The sequence below is a fragment of the Coccinella septempunctata genome, chromosome 1 (assembly GCF_907165205.1).
Source record: "Coccinella septempunctata chromosome 1, icCocSept1.1, whole genome shotgun sequence".
Taxonomy (NCBI): Eukaryota; Metazoa; Arthropoda; class Insecta; order Coleoptera; family Coccinellidae; genus Coccinella; species Coccinella septempunctata.
This window is the reverse complement of record NC_058189.1, coordinates 16,828,413-16,849,946: the sequence shown is the minus strand read 5'-3', so window position 1 is coordinate 16,849,946 and position 21,534 is coordinate 16,828,413. Positions and strand designations below refer to the sequence as shown.

The following is a 21,534-nucleotide window of genomic DNA, read 5'->3' as shown; positions in this document are numbered from 1 at the left end:
AAAGTTTCAAGCCTGTGTAGTATGGCTGCTTTTCAGTCAGAGTAAGTCTGTGGCGTGGATAAAAAATGTTCGCCTTGTGTTATTCAAATTATTAGATACATTGTGAAATTTGTAGAGAAATAACAATGTTCTATACACATATATTCCTGTTAAGGTAAGAATACCATTTAACTTGAACCTCTAGTCCTCTACAGGTCTCTCTAAATTTCAACCCTTGCAAAATTCTTATGGCGCGTTTTTGTATTGCAAATATCTTCATCATGTGCATACTGTTTCCCCAAAAAATGACACCGTAGTCCATCAGCGATTGAAAACTGGCAAAATATACCATCCTTAGTACCTCATGCTCCACCTGATGTCTCAGCACCATCAAAGAGAACACCATGGAGTTCAATTTATGTCCCAGCTGTTCCACATGTTCATGCCACTTCAGATGTTGATGTGTATTCCAAGGGTTTTGGCGAAAGGAAGTATGTGAAGAACCTCATTATTGAGCTGTATTTTCTTTGGGAATTCCTGTCTAGATCTATCAGTAGAAAACACCATACATTCTTGTCTTGTCTTTGTGGGATTCAGCACCAGTTGATTTTCAAGACACCAGTCCTCTAGTCTTGACAGCGCCCTTATAACGATCTCACTAAGAGCCTGAGCATGCGGTACCCTCACAGTATAGTTGTATCGTCTGCATAGATGAATCCTCAAATGCAGATGGTAAGTCGTTTATATAAACAGCAAAAAGGATGGGTCCCAGTATACTACCTTGAGGAATTCCCATTTCAATGATTTTTTCCGTCGAAACATAGGTGGTATTGCTCTGAGTTAAACAAACCCTCTGCTTCCTACCTCTCAAGTAAGTCTCAAATAGTTTTAGTTGCTCATTACGTATGCCATAGCGTTCCAGCTTGTGAAGAAGTCTGGTGTGGTCCACACAATCGAAGGCCTTCGATAAATCTGCAAATAAAGCAACAGGGATATCACCACCTTCCAAAGAGTCTATTATTGTTCTAGTTAGCTCGTAAATAGCTGTTTGTGTACTTCTGTTCCTTAAAAAACCATGCTGACATTCAGTCAATATTTTAAATTTATCAAGAAATTTTACCAGCCCTTCTGCTAAAACCTTTGCAAAGGTGGTAATTAGGCTTATTGGACGGTAGTTATTCATATCATTTAAATCTCCTTTTTTGTGCAATGGTTTGATAATTGATATCTTGAGTCCTTCTGGAAAAATACCTTCTTTAAATGAACAATTCATTATATAAGTTAGTGGTTCTATTATAATATCCAAGGCTGGTTAATTATATATTGGAAATAGTTATTTTCCCATCAAGTGCGAAAAGTGATACTTGCCCGCACGAAACTGCCGTTGCCCGAACGATGCGAAGCAGAGTTCGGCTAAGCAGTTGAGTGCGGGAAAGACACTTTCCCCAAGAGTTAGGAACAATATTTTTTCTACAAGCGCTTGAAATATATAAATATATCCATTTCACGAAACCGATCATATCTCATTCATAGACCTATAAAACACATGGACGCGCCCTTTCAGTGAGTTTCAATAGCCACGAGTGCGGCCAACATGAGATGGAGCTAGTATGGGCAAGATGGTATTAATTTCCGAGCTATATTTGTATATTTGCGCCCGTTAGAGATAAAAACAAGTACCTATAATCGAATATAAAAAATTGAACGAATATTAGTATCATTTAGATTGCGTTTAATGATCCAATTAGAACTAAAGAGCACAATTTTTGCTTTCGGCAACTATTCCTCGGAAAATACAACAGATAAGTTCATGAAAAGTTTGTAAATAAATTGATTTGAATAAAAACAATTGAGCACATTTTTAGCCAACACAATATTCTGATTCTTGTTCAATATCTGAAAAAATATTTCATTGATCAATATTGATCAAAAGGTTGAAAAATAGACATTACAATCAGCATACTAATTTTCTCTTCTAATCTCAAGTGCTTCTTGAGTATTATTTTAGCTAGATGAGAAAAGAATTGACATACATTTATTGATTTGAAATGAATTATTCAACTATGATATAATAAATCGATTAATACATTCGAAGTTACTATACCTGTGAAATTTCACTTTATCTGTCTTTTCAACTCATTTCGTACTATTAATTGCACTCTACGAGGACACCATTATTACTTTCATAATAGAAAAAGGATACGACATTCAAAGTTGATCTAAAAATGATGAGAAAATTCTGAAAATTTCGATAAATACAAAGTTCAAACGAATGTTTTGCCCATACTAGCTCTATCTTATTTCGGCCGCACCCCCTCTCTCTCTACGCCGTGTCCATGTGTTTAATATGTCTATGATCTCATTAGATTAATTCATGTATAATGACAGACGTAATTCTGCATGTCGTTACCATGGGTTTCTCATCGTTGGCTTCCGGTGTATAGAGATATGATAGAATTTAATTTACTCTATATTATTTGCGTGCGGGAAAAACCCCTGCTAATAATCCATCCACGCAAATGCGTGCGGGAAATAAATAGCAGGCGTTTTTCTCGCACCTTTTGGGAAAGTGACTAAAGAGTCACTTTAAAGAGTTGCAAAGGCAACTTGAAATGCGTGCGGGAAAAAGGTTGAACGCGCACGCTTGTAGAAAAAATATATATTCTCTTAATCTGACAATTTGAGCGTGACGAAAATGTGTGGGAGGGCGCCAAACTTGCAAAAAAAAGTCACGAGTACATCCTCGATTGCGGTGGCTTTTCTTCTAAATTTGAAGCTAATGATTCAAAAATAACGGAAAAAATATAATCTGACAGTTTCAGCAAGCCGAAACAAGAAAAATTGGCCATAAAGGTCACAAAAAGTTTTTTTGAATTATCTCCTCTCCTGGGCTTCACATCGTTTTCGCATTCATCATAAAAGTTGTAGAGCATAACATTTTCTACAAATTTTGTCCGAAGCAATTTTTTCTACGTTTGAAAGTTTCTGAGATATATGGCGATAAATGTACAGGGTGTCCGAGTTAAAATGTCCCTATACCTTATTGTGGAAACTGAAGGAGCTAGCAGAAAAGTTATTTGCATTAGTTTTCTAATGAATGTATCAAAACTAAATTTTGTCCAGCTCTTATGAGCATATTGGATCATACGTTACATCTCTTTTTTTAGCAATCTGATATACAGGGTCAAAAATTGAAATTCAAATAAAAGTTCAATCGAAACTTAATTTTTTTCAAACGGCAACCTATATATTTTTCGTATTCATCATTTAGAGCAGGTTGAAATGGGCAAAAAATTTATTTCAACTTTTACTGTAAAGTGAATAGTTCCAGAAATATGGAACGAAAATTAATTAATTAAGCTGATAGAATATGGTTACTATGGAAACTAGCACTTATCTAAGTGTATTTTTGAGTTTTTTTTTATGTTGTTAGACAACTACTTGATTATTTTGAGAAAAATGTATCTGTAAGTTGAGTCTCCTTTAAAATTTAGAAAATTTAATTTTATTGGGAGCGAGTACTGATTATAAGAAAAAGAGTCTTTTTATCTTTCATAAGCCAATCTAGTTAATTAAATTTATCAATAAATCAAAGTCAACTATTAAGCAGCAACACTAATCAATAATTATTGTTGGTTCTTTCGAGAAAATGCTCTTTTTCGTCCATATTTCTGAAACAATTCACTTAACAGAAAAAAATTGAATAAATTTTTTGTCATTTTAACTCTACATGATGAATACGAAGAAAATAGAGGTTGCCATTTGAAAAAAATTAGTTTTGATTGAACTTCTATTTGAATTTTCAACTTTGATTTTTGAATACCCAGTATATCAGATTGTTAAAAATAGAGGTGTAACGTATCCAATATGTTGACAAGATCTAGGCAAAATTTGGTTTTGAAACATTCATCAGAAAATAAGTATCAGCTATTTTACTGAGCACCTACAGCTGTCAAGAATTTAGGAAAAAGTCGAATATCTCTGAATCGGTGCTTTATAGAAACATAGTTGTCATACCAAAGTTACCTTGAAATTTGACAGGGAATTCAAAAATGCAATAATATTTCATTTAGAATAAGAAATTTGATACCAGCAGGGAAAATTTATTAAGGAGGGTTATGAAAAATGAAAGTTCAATCGATTACAGACAAGTTTTGTATTCAACTTTTTATTCTAGCTTCTTGAGTTTCCACAATAAGGTAAAGGGACAATTTAACTGGGACACCCTGTACAATAGACTGGGTTTCTACATTGACCTTGGCTTTTCGCCAAGGGTTAAGGGTATGAAAAATTGCTTCAGATAAAAGTTGTATAGGATGGGGGATGGGGGATATTTGAAAAAAAAATGCCTTCTTATTATCTTCAAACTGTCAGATTAAGGAACCCTCCCCTGATTAGTTTCAGTCTGCTACACCGAGATTAACCATTATTATGAAATTCTGACACGCTGGCGTATCTACAAGTAACGATTTTTTTGCATTTTCAAAGAACTGTTGTGAATTCACGTCCGAATTGTCAGTTTCTTGTAATGTAGCTTCGTTTGGGCCCAATTAACATATCCTCTAAGAATTTGACTCGCTCGAAACAATTTTTTTACCATTTTCAACTCTTCCGTACGGCCAGCCCCTCCACGCAAACTGTCAGATTAACATGAATTTATTATCAGAGACACGTAGAGCATATACAGTATTTTAATCCTACACTCTCGAGTATGTACACCTGACGTTTTTTTATTATCTTTGAAAACCTGCAAACGCTTTTCCCTATGCTGACAGTGCATACATCATAGAACCTTTTTCTTTTTCTACCATCTAATATTCAAAATCCACTAGGTCTCCACGACGGTCGAGTAAATTCGGATTTAGCATCGTCGGCTCCCCAATTATAAGCGCAAATATATCAAAAAGCTGATCTACCGGGAGTTCATTGTCGCAATTGATAATCGAAAAAATTTGAGCATTGTATGATATTCGTGCTATTTTGTTTACAGGTGTTGGTCTAGCCATCTTGGAGAAAGCTGAAGTAATAACTCCGATTAACGACAGCACGGGTACTGGAACTGTTTCTGCCGGTTATCAGAACTTCCTCATTTGCATTGAAATGTTTTTTGCCGCTCTCGCTCTGAGGTCTGCCTTTCCATATCGTATTTATATTCAAGGTAGTGTAACAGATTCCAGAGGACGATCCGTCACCATGCAGAGTATTTCGAGTAGTTTGAAGGTGAGACACTTAAATTCGACAATAATTGAATTCCTCCTGTTATTCTGTAGGTCTTTGGAAAAATATTTTTATTTTTTCGATAATTAATATAAAAATGTGAAAGAGGTTCTACTACTGGAATGACGGTAGCAGAATATTTAATAGAAAATCCTGGTTAGATTACATTTTCCCTCAACCACATGAGCGCTGCTTAGGCTGCAGGAGGCTCCCATTCTGCCTATGTTAACTTTCAATGCCTCATTATGCTGAATAAGAACCCTACTACTATCTAAAAAGAAGTATTTCAATCACATCTAGTGTTTGGCCTGCCTAGTTATAACTGGAGCGATTCGAACTACTTCTTTCTCTGCGATGAAAGCAGCCCTTGGATCTCGCATTACGGAAGACTGTAACAATGTCGGTAAACAATTTCATAGCTCTAAATCTGGAGCATGCTTCAATATGTGTGGGACCTCTTATACTACCCACTGATATAATGGTATTAGCTGATGGATCAAACAATTCTCAAGGGGTGTTCATGTAAATAGTGAGGAGTTTAACATCACTCCCACCATACTACCAGGAAACTGCACTATGGCCTTGCAGGCTGGAGTAATTACAATTATTAACTCTGGCAAAGGACTACTTGATAGAAATTGAGAACGAAAGCATCTGGATTACTATCCAGATGCTTTCAATCTGTGTTACTAGAGTTGAGAAGTAGTCGATAAAAATAAAGCTCCGATTAGGGATCTATGAGCCGCTCTGTTAGGTTTTGTACCTGAATTGTACTTAGGATGGGACAATGACTCGAATTCGAACCAGATGGGGTAGAAGGGGTCAATTCCAGCTACTTATCTAACTCCTTCGTACTCACACAATACAATACAATAACTGAGACCGCCATCTGAAGCTTGTTATTGCATCTGTCGAGCTTGGCCCGCATTTTACTGGAAAATATCAGTCTATACTCGTATGCCACATCACAAAGGAGTCTGTCTAGCCGTGTAGAGACTGCTGATCTCCCACTGTTTTTACCTGAACGAGAAATAGATTGATCAAACAGTTACATACGTATTACCTCCATTTTTTTACTTCCTGTTAAATTGTTCTCTTCTCAAGTATTTCCTTACATAATTAGTTTGCAATGTTTCCTGCAGTTTGTTTCTTTGAGGGTGGAGATTTATAACTTTGTTTACAGGAAACCATGAATCCGAAGGATATAATGACAGATGCTATTCATAATTTCCATCCTCAGTATCAACAGTATACTCAATATAGTTCAGGTGAGTAATAGTATCTACGGTCCCAATATTATGTAGAAATATTTTATGTGAAAATTCATTCGACATATCCAAAACAACTGCTTGTGTAACTGAAATAGTCAAGTATTATATTGTTTTGCCCGCTGCATGGATGTATGTTTTTTATTATAAGTAATATAAGTAATAATAATAATATAATATAATAATAATAAGTAATATAAGTAACAACAGTGGCGTTCGTACGGATATTGAGTTCATATTTTCAGGGAAAAAAAGTATGCTGTTGACTTTTCCCAAATAAAATGGATCCTTAAATTTTTTATTCAATATGAAACAAAAAAGTATTTTCGTTTTTTTTTACAGAAAGCACAATTTTTCAGTCAAAAGTTTAGAACAAAAGTTAATTAGTAGATGATGATTGAATTATTAAAAATTGCTGCACCGCCAAATGTTTTGATAGCTACGCCAATACGCGAGGGTGTGACGTAGTTGCAGCAACACCCGAGTTGTTTCACCTTTGAATTGAATATAACCTTTAATTTAGATACATTTTTGTCCGTTTTATTTCTACATTTGTGAAGGCAATATTTCAGGAATAATCCTGCATTTCTTAATCTACGACCGTCTGTCTTTTCATTATTCGCTATCCATTCATGAAAAGTTTACAAATCGAAGACTTACCTACGTTTGATGAGGAGTTTGCAGCGGTATTTTATTGCAAGTAAACGAAATTCTGGGATGCGGATATTTGGGTATCCCGACTTTGACAACTTTCTAATGTATACTATTTCGATGAGCGGTTACATTTTTCTACTGATATAACTGAACGATTTGTCTGAGACTTGAATTTTAAGGTATTTTGCAACATTGGTTAATTACACTCACACTTTTTTCCAATTGATTTGATCGCACATATGCATATCTTAAGGCCAGTCGCCGACAAGCACTTATTCAGTTGCGCAACAGTTTGACCGCAGAAGGTTCAATTGCGCCCATATACGGAAGAAATACATAGTTCGGTCTCCAGGTGGACGCCCACATGCAATTTTTCATTTGCAACATGGACATCAACGAGTTAGCAATGATATATGCTTTTATTCTCTATAGACTGGAGAAAATACGGAAAAGCAGAAATATTGGATACATCGAATCCCTTCACAAATCAGAAACAATATGTAAATGATACGTTCTGTATTCAGTGAATTAAATGTTATATTCTTATTGGAATTTGAAAGAATGATACCGCTACGAGGCAATGGCAACTCTGAAAAAGTTGCTATTTGCTGTATTTTCACTTGAATGTTTTTCAGAAATATTTCATACGTATTTTGAAAAATACGTATTTTTGCGTTACAATAGGGACGTCAAAAAATGTTTGAAATGAAAGCAGATTCTGACATGGTTCGAACCATTGACATAGAGAATGGACTGAGAGTAATACCGCATGAAAAATTCTTCTCTGTAAAAAGAGAGGAAGCTATGATGCGGCCAATACCTGTCTCTTATATATGGACATAGACGTGAGTGTGGACCAATCGAAATTCTAGAAAAATACAACAACTGCCGCATGTTCGGTAGTCATTTTTACTGTAGAGCCAAATAGGGAATGGTCAGTCCATTCTCTATGTCTATGGTTCGAACTGCAGATCGCTGTCATCGCTTGTGCTCATATCGCGATGTGGAACTTCCAAAACTATTCATTTTGACGAAGATAGAACTAGTGACGTCACACAGAATATATTTGGAAAATATTTTTGAAGGAAGACTTGCTTGACTAACCTGTTAGAGCATTTTGCTAACAAAGTAGTAAATACCGAAAATATGAGTTTTGTGCGTTGCTTTCTACTCACATCTTATAAATTTTATACATATTTATGTATATTCATTATTGTGATTCATTCTGATTACATACTCTCAGGTAAATATCTTAAATAACGATATAAACTTCTCAAGTAATAATTATACATTGAAATATCAAATTTGCAAACTACAATCATAACTCTCTAGTCACTAAAACAAAATAATCATTAGAGTAAAATAATCTCTGAAAATATGATAAACTAAAGTTACATTTCGAATTAGGAACTTGGTTTACTTCAGAAGAGAGGAATTGCAGATACATTTGAGATCCTATTGCACAAAACATAATCTCAAAGTTGCGCAATCGTTTAGTTTAAGTCGAGGCACAAACTATTTGATCTCTCAACTTCACAGTTGCATGTCGGGAGAAGTAATACAAATTCATGGCACACACTTTTGTAACTAAACTGTTGCACAACTAAAAATTGCATGTCGGCGACTGGCCATGGACTAACAAATAGTTTTATTATTGGGTGACAAATTTATGGTTTTTTGGAATTTTCAATTAATACTACGGATTTATATATTCCTGTATCGAAAATATCTATTCTTCTTTGGCACAATTTGGATGCAGGTCGTATGGGTAAGCACGTTTCACTTTTTTTCATTTGTAACCCTGGGCGTCGATATGTATTTATTTTACAACATAAGTGAAATGAAAATTGCAACGAAATCAGTCACAACGGTAACTTCCATAAATGAGTACTATGTTCCCATAGGGATGTTTCTTTTGAAAGCCCCGGTATTTGTATGTTGTTCCTACAACATAGATCAATTACTTAACACGACTAAGTTTTTTTGAACAGTCCCCGCTTATATGAAGGCTCCAAAATATGCCCATTTTAGTTTTTTCGTAGAAAATCTTGAAAACCTGAAATTAAATAAAGCATACATTCTATGGGAGTAAGAAGGCAAGAAACTTTTTTTTTCCTTATTCATATTATACCATTGAAAAATACATTTTTGATGACTTGATTCATTTTGAACAAATTAGGTCTTTCTTGCTAAAAGTAACTGCTTTTGAGAAAATAATTTCAATAGGTACGTAGCGTGAGTCGTACAGAATTTCAGATCTTCGTCGAACTTGAATTTACCTAGTAGGTGGATTATCCGCTGACATTAAAGGGGAACACCACCAATTTTTTTGTTGTTGCCTTCTTGACCCCATAGAATATCTGCTAAAATTCATTCCTAGTTATCTGCTTTCATGTACAAGAAATTCAAAATGATAACACTGCTATGAAATTTCATACCGACGCTCATGCCTATGAATAAAGCAGAATAAAACAGAATTGAAACATGTGATGAAGCTCACTAAGAAAAGTTAGACTGATGGTTGTGACAAAAGTGAAACGTACTCCATACGACTCTAATTCAAAATAAAAATTTTTCGATCTGATTCAGTGTTGGTATTGTTCAGGCCGATATGGTTATATAGTTGGGATGCAATCTGGAGCCGCAGTTTAGGATATTTTTTAATGAATTACTCTTTACAGACGTTGGTTCACACTTGCCCTATGAGAGACTTTGATGTTGAAAATTGAATGTGATCATCATTAGCATGTTCTTCTGTTCATGCATGGCCCTTACAGAATGAGTTGCTCAGGGTATCATCTTGTAGGCTCGCCGCATTAAGATCTTTTGTTGCTAATAGTAATATAAACAGGCAATAGTCATACAACTTTCATTATGAAATTCACTATATTTTCATTTACAAGTTCCCGTCAACTAACAACTCTACTTGCTAAACTTGCACTGGTAACACCTGAATAATGTTGAATAATCATGCCTTGAGTAACAGAAGCATGAGACATTTTTTAATTTCATTCGATTCGAAATTGAAGACGATGACATTTATAAGAAAATAAGAATGAAAAGTTTGAGTTTTATTGCCTGAATTGTATTAAAAATGATGAAATGACAAAATAAGTTAAACATTGTGATGCATAGTACTAATGAAGTTAAAATATCGTTTATCGTTCATCTAGCTTTAAAACTTGAAAAACATTTCGTCCAATAGTCTCCATAGCATGAAAAAGAGCTTTTGATGTGCAGTGCATATCTCATGTAGACATGGAAATCACTGTTTTTTTTTATATAAAACTGTTGTATGATGGCATTTTGTTGCCTTTAAAAATAAGATAAGTGTGAAAGTTGACTTGCACCTTCTCTTTGGAAATTTCATCACACAAAAACTGTACATACAAAGGCTTTTTAAGTACTTATTATATTTTCTTGTATATACTCAGTTGAATTAAATATTTTTTTTTATCAAAGTAGACATAGTACCTTTATTTAAAATGTAATTTTTTTAATAAATGGCTTGGTTTTGATGTATTTTTATTACTGCATGGTGATGTGTACATGGTTCATTGTGAGGTAATTGAATTGAAATTACGTATCATGTGTCCTAGACAAGCTGGTAACACATTATGAGATAAATAAGGATAAATGTTCGATTTTTGTGATTTCCATATGATTTTGGGTATGTGACGTCCTACTGGAATGCTGTTTTTTGGTGTAGTTAGGTTTTACAAATACAGGGTCTTTATGATCGTAACATGGATTTGTATCACTTTGTGCTGCTTTTTACTGAAAGACTTTAAACTATGTCATAGAATTTCAAAATTGATGCCCACCCATTTATTTTCATTTATAAAGACTGTATATTTACCAACTTGTAAGAAAAAGCGAGAATTTTCTTTCATTGTCTTGCTTGAAATATTCTCTCAAAATTCTTACACAATACAGAATATAAGTATTATAATTTTCTGATCTGTATTCAATTACTTTTGATAGAATAACTACAATAAAAAATTCCTTTAGGCTAGCAAATTATGGTAAAGCTACTTACTAACAATCGACAAAAGGACGACAATCATTATTTCCCCAAAGTTAAAAGGACTCCTCTCAGTATAATCAAAATAATTATTTTAGGAGGAGTTATATATGCAGGATGTCCTAAGTTCATTGCCTGTTGGACGTTTCTGGAGAACTAGGCCCATTTGAAATCTGAAAATGGGAACATGAATATTATGATGTTGTTCGGTGTTCTCTACTGATCTAAAACATTTTTACACCCTCGGCGCTTCCGCGTATTGAGGAACTGAAAATGAATCTTCTCAACAAGTTTCTAATTTTTTGTTTGACATGATTTAGTATTCAATGCAGATGGAATTTTTCTTAGAACTTCTGCACTTGTTTCAAAAATGTTTCCGAACGAATTTTAAAAATATCAATATATTTCTACTGCTGGGCAAAGTAAATTTCGCATCGATTGAAATACAAAATATTTTTGGCTGACCGGTCACCAAATGCGAAGTAAATCAGTAAAAAGAAAATTGTCTTTTCATTCTCCAACACTAGATTTTTGAATGTGCTGGGCCTGTTCCGATATTGCTGGTTTTACTGGCCCGCAATCGAATAACAATAGAACTCGAACGACTGGGCCAATAGGCATCGTCTCTGGAATACTGACAGTACTGTTCAGGAATTTCGGAACAGACGGTATTTCAGATAAATACACCTTCGTCGCGCGTGGAATTAATTTAATAATTCATTCAATAAACACAGTAACTTCCACCATTTGAAAAAAAAGTTAGGAGCTTATTCTCAAAATCTCAACTGCACAAGTCAGCTGAAATGTTGCACATCTACATATACATAGGAAAATTTTCAACAAAAAAAAAACGAATTTGCTGGGCATACTTTTTTCCAGAAAATAACAGTATTTCAGTGAAAACTTGAACAGCACACGTGTATCATAATTACTCGGCTAACTTTCTTCAATTTCGCTGGAAAATTCGACGAATTTTCAAGAAAATATTTACGGCACAAGTCAGCACAAATTATTTCACTCATTTTTAGGATGGAAGTGCTGGGCAAACTTTTTCCTTCATTTCCGATTTTCTGAGAAATAAGAGAAAATGTCGCAAAAAATTCGAATAGGAGTGGTATCTCAATTGTACCTCAAGTTCTAAGAGTTCTGGTTTGGTGAAAACTTAGGGACTCGAGGATTGAGATTGATAATGCGGATCACTTGATAATGAACGTTTATTTCCTAATCTAACAAACTATATATAGTAAAATTGTACAATGACGTCAAGACCACATAATCGAAATCGAATTACATTTTGCATATTCGGTAAATCTTTATTTGCAATATTGCTGCAGTTGGATTAAGGAATGTTAGATATTAAAACAAACTATTGCAATCCTTTGTCTCACCTGGCCTACTTACACATGAAATAACAATTATGAAATAAAGAATGATCTAAATAATTTCGAATGGAAATATTTGGTTGAATTGAGTTTATGAATTTTTGATATATCTAATTTTGGATATTTATTGTACGTTTCGTACAGCACAACTCAATACATATACAGGGTACTGCAATAGTGTGTTAGGCTTCCATAGCTGCCAAACCAGAGTTTTAGTAATTTAGTTGAAAATCATTTCCTTTGTACTTTCAATTCTGCATCTCAGGAAATTAATTTCTGATATACATTCTACAAATGAGTGATTATTTAAATGGAACACCCCTTATATTTTTGCATATTTTCAATGCTCTTCAATACCTCTACCAAGGTGCAAAATATTAGGGATATTTTTGCAACGGTACAGATCTTATTCAGAAAAAACAGCAAAATTTCGACGAAACAGTAGTTCGGTAAAAGCCCTTTACCGATTTACAGAAGCGATAGAAACATGAATTTGATCAGGATTTCTTTCAACTCAAGTTGAATTCTTCTCAATTCAAAAACGTCTGGTTTGGCAGCTATGGAAGCCTAACGCACTATTGCAGGACTCTGTATAGCACTATCTATTTCAGCCATAAATACCAATTTTTTTCTTTAAGTACTGGGCTGGCCCATTATACACATTTTGTGGAATGTGTTGAGAATATAAAATGAACAAAACAAATTCAACGGCAACGGCTTATACATAATTGAACTGAAAACAGAATTACATGATTTTCAGTAACATGAGTTGTTAAACAGCGACACGCGTTTCGCTATCACAATAATATCGGTGGGTTTACCTTCACCCACCTATGAAGATGCTATTGTGATAGCTTACAGTCCCTGGCCATATTATTAGACGCATTGATTCGATGCAAAATCTCAATATTGAATTATTAAATTGAATGTATATGTTACATATACTTCATCTGTAAATGGTTTTCACATATAATATATCATATTCAATAAAAAATATTGATTTATTGATGATTAAACATGAAATTCTAATATTTTGCTGAGCCACCCTGTGTAGCTATGAGAGCTTCATACTATCAATGCAGAATTGTTCGGTTTGCTGCATTCGAAGATAATGATTTCATATGTGGATTATCGAAATAACGTCCGAACCTGCAGAATGCAAGACGTCCACTGGAAGACATAGTACTAATTCATACTTAAGTACTAACCCTACAACATCAAAAATAAATGCCAAATAGAACAATTTGATGAGAGCAGTAGATGAAACTGACATACTGTGGAAATGAAATTCGAATATTCTGCTTTTTCCTCGAGCAATACCAGTAAATATAAAAAAAATCCTCAGTGCGTCTAATAAACTGGCCAGGGACTGTAAAGTTGCATTCACAATCAACGGGCTGAATTGCAATTCGCGGGCCGAATTGCAATTCGGCACGAAAGTTGGCACGGAATTTACCATTCGCAATAAACTTCGGACAAAATACTCAAATGAATTAAACATGTAACTGATCAAAAACATAAGCATTAGCATCATCCATAGCCGGCACGAAATTCTCTGCCGAAGTGATAGTTTGAAGCTTGCAAGAAATTTTACCAATTTACAATTCCGTGCTAGTCTTGAATTTCATTGGAATGGTAACGGAGAACGCCATTTGCTAAGCTTCCGTGCCGAAGTGCACTTCGACCCGCGAAGTGAATTGTGAATGCAGCTTAACCCGTGTTGTGTATTCTGTTCATAATTTTGATTGGTAGATGGACTGAAGACTTCAGAGGGTAGGGTAGGCGGCGCCTACTATTATTGCAGCACTATGATTGATTAACCGCAACTATAACAGACGCTTGTACCCGAGGCAGGAGAACCCGAAATTCATGAATATTTTTGTAGGCCCGATGATGACGGCAAATTTGTCCATACACACGAGAACGAGCCATCTTGCATGCATCCGACGCACCATTCCTTTTACTCCATGGATTTCGAAGATGAAGTGCTGCTGTGGCTTTTGCTCCGACGACAAAGGCAGAACCGTCGAAAATAGAATTAATTCTTTTATACAGAATATGCGGAACAGTCGGATAGAAATTTTACTGTTGTTGTTTAGTGTTGGATTAATTCCAGATTTTCGTATAAGATTCGTTCCTATATATTGAAGGGATGAGAAAAAATATCCGTTCGTAAACAAGTCTTGAATGTTCTCATGATTTATGAAATTACCGATGACGTCATATCTCAAATTTAGTAAAGGCCGTATAAAATTTTCTTACATCAAAAAAGCGCAATAAAATACTAATCGAGCATATTTACAAGAAAAATTTGGAACTTACACTGCATATCTAACTTCTGAATAGTTATGTAGAAAAGCAAGAGAAACACTGTTACAAAATTAGCAACGCCTTATTCAAATACTGTACAGAAAAGTGATGAACACCCAATCACTTCGGATATTGTACGGTTATTCGCATCGCGAAGGTCTATTGTGCATCCCTATCAGAGCTGTACAGAGACATTCTATCATCCTTGTTCCTTTACTTTCATTCCTTGCTGTATCCCGTTACCGGGAATGAATCTACAAAAAGACCAAACAAGGAAAATAAAGAAAAGGCGCGAACAGACTTATAATTTTTCAGGGCGAATTGCGACTGTGTGCCCTCCTGTGACTGTAGAGACCCAACCGTGACCTACAGATCCTACCACATTCCGGACATGGATAGTCACCAACCAGATCTGGCCGCCGCTGTATCCTTCTCGAGTCTCCATTATAACTGTGTACCAAAGACCTCCACTGTGACCTGTCTAACGCTAGTTGTTCCCAGTTATGATTGGCATTAACTGATTTTAGGGATTGATGTAGTATATCCTTAAACCGCTTATACTGGCCTCCTGGATTCCGGGCTCTCTCAGTGAATGCGCCATATAGAGCTATTCTGGGGAGTCTTGTGTCTTGCATCCTCAGAATGTGGCCGCTCCATCTGAGTCGGGCTCTCGTTACTTGAGTCTCAATTGTTGTACAACTCGCGCGTTGCAAGATTTCTGCATTCGAAACTTTTTGGAACCATCTGATGTGCTTTATCTGTCTTAGATGACGTTATTGCGTTGGTTCAAGCTGTTTAATATGTCGCCTATAGGGCGTCCAGCTTTCGCTTCCGTAAAGAAGCGTTGGGAGGACCACTGATTTGTAAACAGCTGTCTTGGTCTTCAGATTGAGGTCGTGATTTTTAAACACTCTGTCCTTTAGCTTCCAGAATGCCCGTGATGCCGGTTTTGTATTTCCGTGTCTAGGTTATCCCTAGTATTTATGAGTCGTCTCAAGTATTTGAACTGCTCGACCTGTTCTAGAGTTTCATTCTCCAGGCTTTCTGGCAGACTAACCAGGATTTTGGTTTTGTCGATATTGAGTCTAAGGCCTAAAGCTTCATATATATGTTTATAGGTGTCCAACATTATCTGTAGATCCTCTGAGCTGATAGCGATAAGCGAATACCGTCTAGACCAGGTGACTTATTATTTTTCATATTTTTAATCGCACTTATGACTTCCGACATTGAGATCTCGTCATCAAGCGATGTCATCGGACTATACGCGGGGAGCAGGTCTAAAATGGATACATCCGAGTCGTTATTTTGATTCAAGACCTGTGAGTAATGCTCCTTCCATCTCTCGAGAATTTTTCTATTATCAGTTAGAATAGCTCCATGAGCATCTCTTATAGGAAAGTTAGCTTTTCTGCTTGGACCATAAACAGTTTTAATAGCTTCGAAAAAACGCCTGTAGTCATGGTTATCGGCGTAAGCTTGTATTTCCCTAGCTTTTTCTTTCCACCAGCTGTCCTTGATTTTTCTTATTTCTTGACGGACCTCGCATTATATGTTTATAAAACTTTTTTGGGCTGCAACATCGCCAGGCTTGTTAATTGCTGTTTTCATCGCTCTGTGTTTTGCCTCCAAAAGGGGTGCGATATGAGTTTCTTTGTCAGCGAACCAGTCTTGGGATTTTCGGGATCGTTCTGTGCCCAGTATTTATTTCGCTGTATTAGTAAGAGATGATTTGAAGCGGAGCCAATGACTCTCAATGTCGTCGTTATAATCTGGTGGTGTTAGGCTATATTTGACGGCAGCTGTGAAGCTTTCCTCTGTAGAAGGGTTTTGTAGTTTGGAGATTTGAAGGCGCTCTCTTAGTATCTTTGGCTTGCGTTGGTATTTTGGGAGCATTGGGATCTTCTCGAGATTACCAGCCCATGATCAGTCCAGCACTCCAGATCTGCTCTGGGTTTAGTGACCAACACCTCTTTGAGATCTTTTCTTCTCACGATAACATAGTCGAGAGTATGCCAATGCCCTGAGCGCGGGGGGCGCCAGTTCTCCCTTGAATTGGGTCTTGTTATAAAGTAGGTGTTCGTTATACACAGATTGTGTTCTGAACAAAGAGCCAGCAGACGTTCTCCGTTCGAATTGATGCTGTCTGTGCCGTGTTTCCCTATTATTCCTGGCCACAGTTCTGAGTCTTGACATCTACCCACTCTGGCGTTGAAGTCTCCAAGGAGGAGAATTCGTTCCCGTTTCGGAATTTTACATAATGCATCAACGAGTGTTTCGTAGAAAGTGTCCTTTAAGTTGTCAGAGGAGTTCAAAGTGGGTGCGTATACTGCAATGATGTTCACAAACTTGTTATTTGCTGCCGGAAAGCGTAGGGTCATTAAACTTTCTGAGATGCCAACTGGATTTTCGGTTAGTTTGGCGGCCAGGTCGTTTCTAATGGCAAAGCCTACGCCATGTTGTCTGATTTGGCCTTCTGGCAAGCCCTTCCAGAAAAAAGTATACGCTTGTTCTGCCAAGCTACCTTCGTCCGAGAAGCGTGTCTCACTTAAGACAACTATTGCAATGGATGTTCGTCGCAGTTCCTTATCGATTAGGGCAGTACGCCTTTCTGGTCGTTCGGCCTTGGGCTTGTCTAGCAAGGTTCTGACGTTCCATGCTGCAAAAGCTATGTGCTTTTCATTGGTTGTTGTACGATGAATCACTCGCTCAGGTACCCTTCCCCGGAGATCCGAATGGGAGGGTATTTTACCTCCGGATACAAATTTTGTCCTGTTCGACTGAATTAGACTGCGTTAGAAGGTAACGCTGCACTGGTAACGCTGTCAGTGCAACTTTGGTTGCAGTTGCGACTATTAGATTATCTTGTGGCACAGGTATCCTGAGACGACAAGGTCTGAGACGTAACTTGAGCAACGCAGTGAGCCATTTCCTGCTCAAGCCAATATTTAGGCTAGGTGATTGTGGGAAACAGAGTTATACCGCTCATGTTCGGTCGCCAGAGCCTCGTTCGTAAGAACAGGGTGCACCGCGAGTAAGTGAGGTTGGAATTTGAGAGGAGAGGCTATAAAACGCATCCTTCCCCCTTACACCCCTATAGGTTCCTTGTCCAAACCATTTTTTGGGATGGCTTGTGATTGCGAGGCATTCTGTAGCCTGATGATTCTCGGTTTCTTCCGCTCTTGCCTTTTACAGCATGTGTTCCCAACATTTCTATTCGAACTACGTCGTAGTAGGTGGTAGTTGGTATAAGCTCAGCATACATTCAGGTACAGGAAACCAACAGTTTTAAGCCAACTTGAAGACGAATTTTTCAGGACACAGATAGTAGTGCAGTTGTAGAATGTAATTGGAAAAAAGTTTGTTATTTTCAATATAATTGAAAATCTAGAATCAATGGTCCAGAATTCGGGGTCACTATATCATTATTTGTTTTCTTCAATTAATTGAAAATATTTTTTCAAGCTGCTGGCAAAAACCAAAGAGGACAAAGAATATCAACATATGATCCAGATGATCCGATGAGCCCTAGTGGGGGAAGCGTTCCACAATTCTACAACAGTACTGACAATCCTAGGATACCACCTATGTCTTCTTCCCATAAACCTCTGAATTTAAGTTATACAGAGAAAACAATGCTTTTGAGTTCCGACGAAGAAAACTAAGAATATGACATTCGAATAACAATTTTTTTTCATACTATACATCCTACCTATTTGTTATAATAAATTTTTCATGGAACCCAAGAGCATGAAGGTATTAGATGTTAATCATGCACTCACATTTTCGAAGTTGCATAAACATTTCGGACATTCTTCTGTTATTCATTTTTATATTGTTGTTAATAGAATCTGCTATAATTTTGGAAAATTATTGATTGGAACTAAAGGTTGTAAATTGAAATTTCGCTCAAAATCTACTTTCTCATACATTCCAAACATTGAATAGGTAGCTACAAGAAAAGATATGATGCTTATAAAATTATGTTGAAAATGAACTCAATTAACAAATAGTACCTAATTATGATAAGGCCTTATTTATCTGATGCCTGTTAGATACAAGCTTTCTGAAATTATAGTATATTGAAAATTAGTTTCTGAATGATACCAAGGATGCTACCTGTGAATAGTTTTTTAGTTTTATCGAGAAAGAATATTTTTGTACTTATTATATTGCATCAATCAGGCAGTACCTTGTATATTATTATTAGATATCTTCTTATTCTTACGATATCTATTCACTTCTGCAGGGGAGCTTTGTTAAGTGCAATGAATCATTCCAAAATATATCCGAACATTTTGTATTTCTTATTGGGAATATATATGGTTAAATAATACTCTGAGATATTTTGAAAAAAAAAATACTTATATTAGTAGTGAATATACGTCTTCTACAAAAAATGAACCAAAGATACAAAATAAATATTGTTTATTGTTGATTTACCTCAATATTCCAAAAAATTTTTCATGAATGTAATATGTATTACCAAAAACGATGTGCAATCCCCAATCAAAATATTTCGTTATAATTTATTTATTTATGTCTGTTATAGTGTTAGTATAGGAACAAATGTCAAATAAACATTGTTGTGACAATCAGCTTGCATTAATTTAGAAGAAAAGGGAATGTTTACATCAGTTGATCATTTCTAATTCAATACCGTTTCACAAAATCAGCACACCTACTTTAACGATTATACAGAGAAGTAATGAAAAATAAATCACTCCAAATATAGTAGGAAGGTAGGTATAGCAGCTGCATACTGATAAACAATGGGCTAAAAGGTCGCGGTTCAGCACAGAAGAGGCACCACACATAGAAAAAAAAAATACATTGGCCCATTTAGCTTTCTCACTTATTTTGATCGCCGTATGGTCGGGAACCCAGACTAAAGGAGGGACCTTGTTATTTTTGCCTCTTTCAATACTTCCCTCATAATAGTCCTCACTCACATATCAGTTTTGAATCAATGACATGGTTAAGTTAAGAGCCTTGGCATCTGCTTGATAAAATAGGAGTTGCTATATATCACATTTCTGACAGTCTATTTACTGAGCTCATTTCCAAGCATCATTCAATCAAGGAATATTAGCTTTTCTTCGCTTTATCACCTCGATAAACTTTCAAATGAAGTTCACGTGATCTCAGAGCGTATGGATTTCGATACTCATGGGGTGGTAAAAACCTCCTTGAATCTGGCCTTGCTTTCATTTGCAAGTATTTCTGCATGAAAAACTCTCGGACGAGCCTAACGATAGTTAGTAATTGGTGCCTGACCCATAGACTCGATTGCCAACTGCTGTGGAGGTTTTTGAACCGTCTATTTACAATTTTATTTCAATTCATTTCACCCGCAAATTAATTTCACACTTGAAAAAGAAAAGAACTGTAAAATTTCCTTTTTAGACATAACTGTTATCCGAGAACACAACAAATTGGTAGCAAACTGGTATACAAAACCAACCAACTCAGGAAAGGTGCGTCAATTTCTATTCTAATCATAGTGCCTCACAAAAGAAAACCGTAGCCATAAACCTGATCAACAGAGGAATAAGTTTGAGTGACGATAAATATAAAGAAGAAAATATGGAAAAAGTCATCCAAATCCTCAAACAAAACAACTACACCTCACATTACATCAAATCATGCATCACCATATACCACAGAAATCAGGCAAGTACTACAACTAATCAGACAAGAAATGCACTGATCCAACAAAACAAGTAGTAGAACACAAAAAAATTTCAAACTTGTTTTTTACCCGTCATTACTCATTGTCATACAAAATCAGCAAAATATTACTGTACAGCAGCTTTTTACAATATAATGGACAACAAGGGGAAATATTTTACAAGATTAAAAGACAGAACTCCTGTTGAAAAAAGGTCAGAAGTGGTGTATAAGATTGATTGCCATAACTGTGAGAAATGCTACATTGGTCAGAAAAAACAACTTTTGAAAGATAGAATAAGACATCACTAACAGCACATACGCACATGGAAGGTCATGAGTTCAATTTTGAAGATGTCAGCATTTTGGACGTTGAGCCAAACATACAACAGAAGGCTGATAAGTCAAATGATTCATATCAAAACACACAATACTGTAAATTTCAGAGAAGACACGCAACATCAGTGTGATAAATAACAGCTTAATAATAGAGATATCCTAGATATCTCAGATATCGAAAGGATTGAGCTCTGTTGGAGCCCTTTCCCGGTTTTTGGACTCATGGTTGTGGTCGAGTCCAGCATTCTCCTCGGTTTCCTGATGTCGGTCGGGCCCTGTTTCTTCCTCGTCTCCTTGGTGTATGCTGGTTTCCCGATCCTCCATCATTTCTTTTCGAACTGGATTATCATTATGACTTTAGCCTTGCGGCTTTCACACTCCTCTCCAGAGGAACATTCACTTATCCTAGATATCTCAGATATCGAAAGGATTAAGCTCTGTTGGAGCCCTTTCCCGGTTTTTGGACTCATGGTGGTGGTCGAGTCCAGCATTCTCCTCGGTTTCCTGATGTCGGTCGGGTCCTGTTTCTTCCTCGTCTCCTTGGAGTATGTTGGTTTCCCGATCTTCCATCATTTCTTTTCGAACTGGATTATCATTATGACTTTAGCCTTGCGGCTTTCACACTCCTCTCCAGAGGAACATTCACTTATCCTAGATATCTCAGATATCGAAAGGATTAAGCTCTGTTGGA

General features: G+C 36.1%; 1 protein-coding gene across 2 annotated transcripts in view; it reads left to right on the top strand.

The window, feature by feature from the left end:
• Positions 1–19,429, top strand: part of LOC123313425 (transmembrane protein 184B) — a 37,838-nt gene extending 18,409 nt beyond the window's left edge. Inside the window, exons 6-8 of one of the 2 annotated variants that reach the window (XM_044898306.1) lie at positions 4,970–5,199; positions 6,380–6,464; positions 18,300–19,429. In XM_044898306.1, the coding sequence (XP_044754241.1) occupies positions 4,970–5,199; positions 6,380–6,464; positions 18,300–18,499 (515 nt within the window). In that variant the 3' untranslated portion in view covers positions 18,500–19,429. Of the gene's footprint in view, positions 1–4,969; positions 5,200–6,379; positions 6,465–9,799; positions 10,637–18,299 lie in introns of those variants that run through there. The other variant, XM_044898315.1, reaches the window with a different exon arrangement.
• The last annotated feature ends 2,105 nt before the right edge of the window (positions 19,430–21,534 follow it).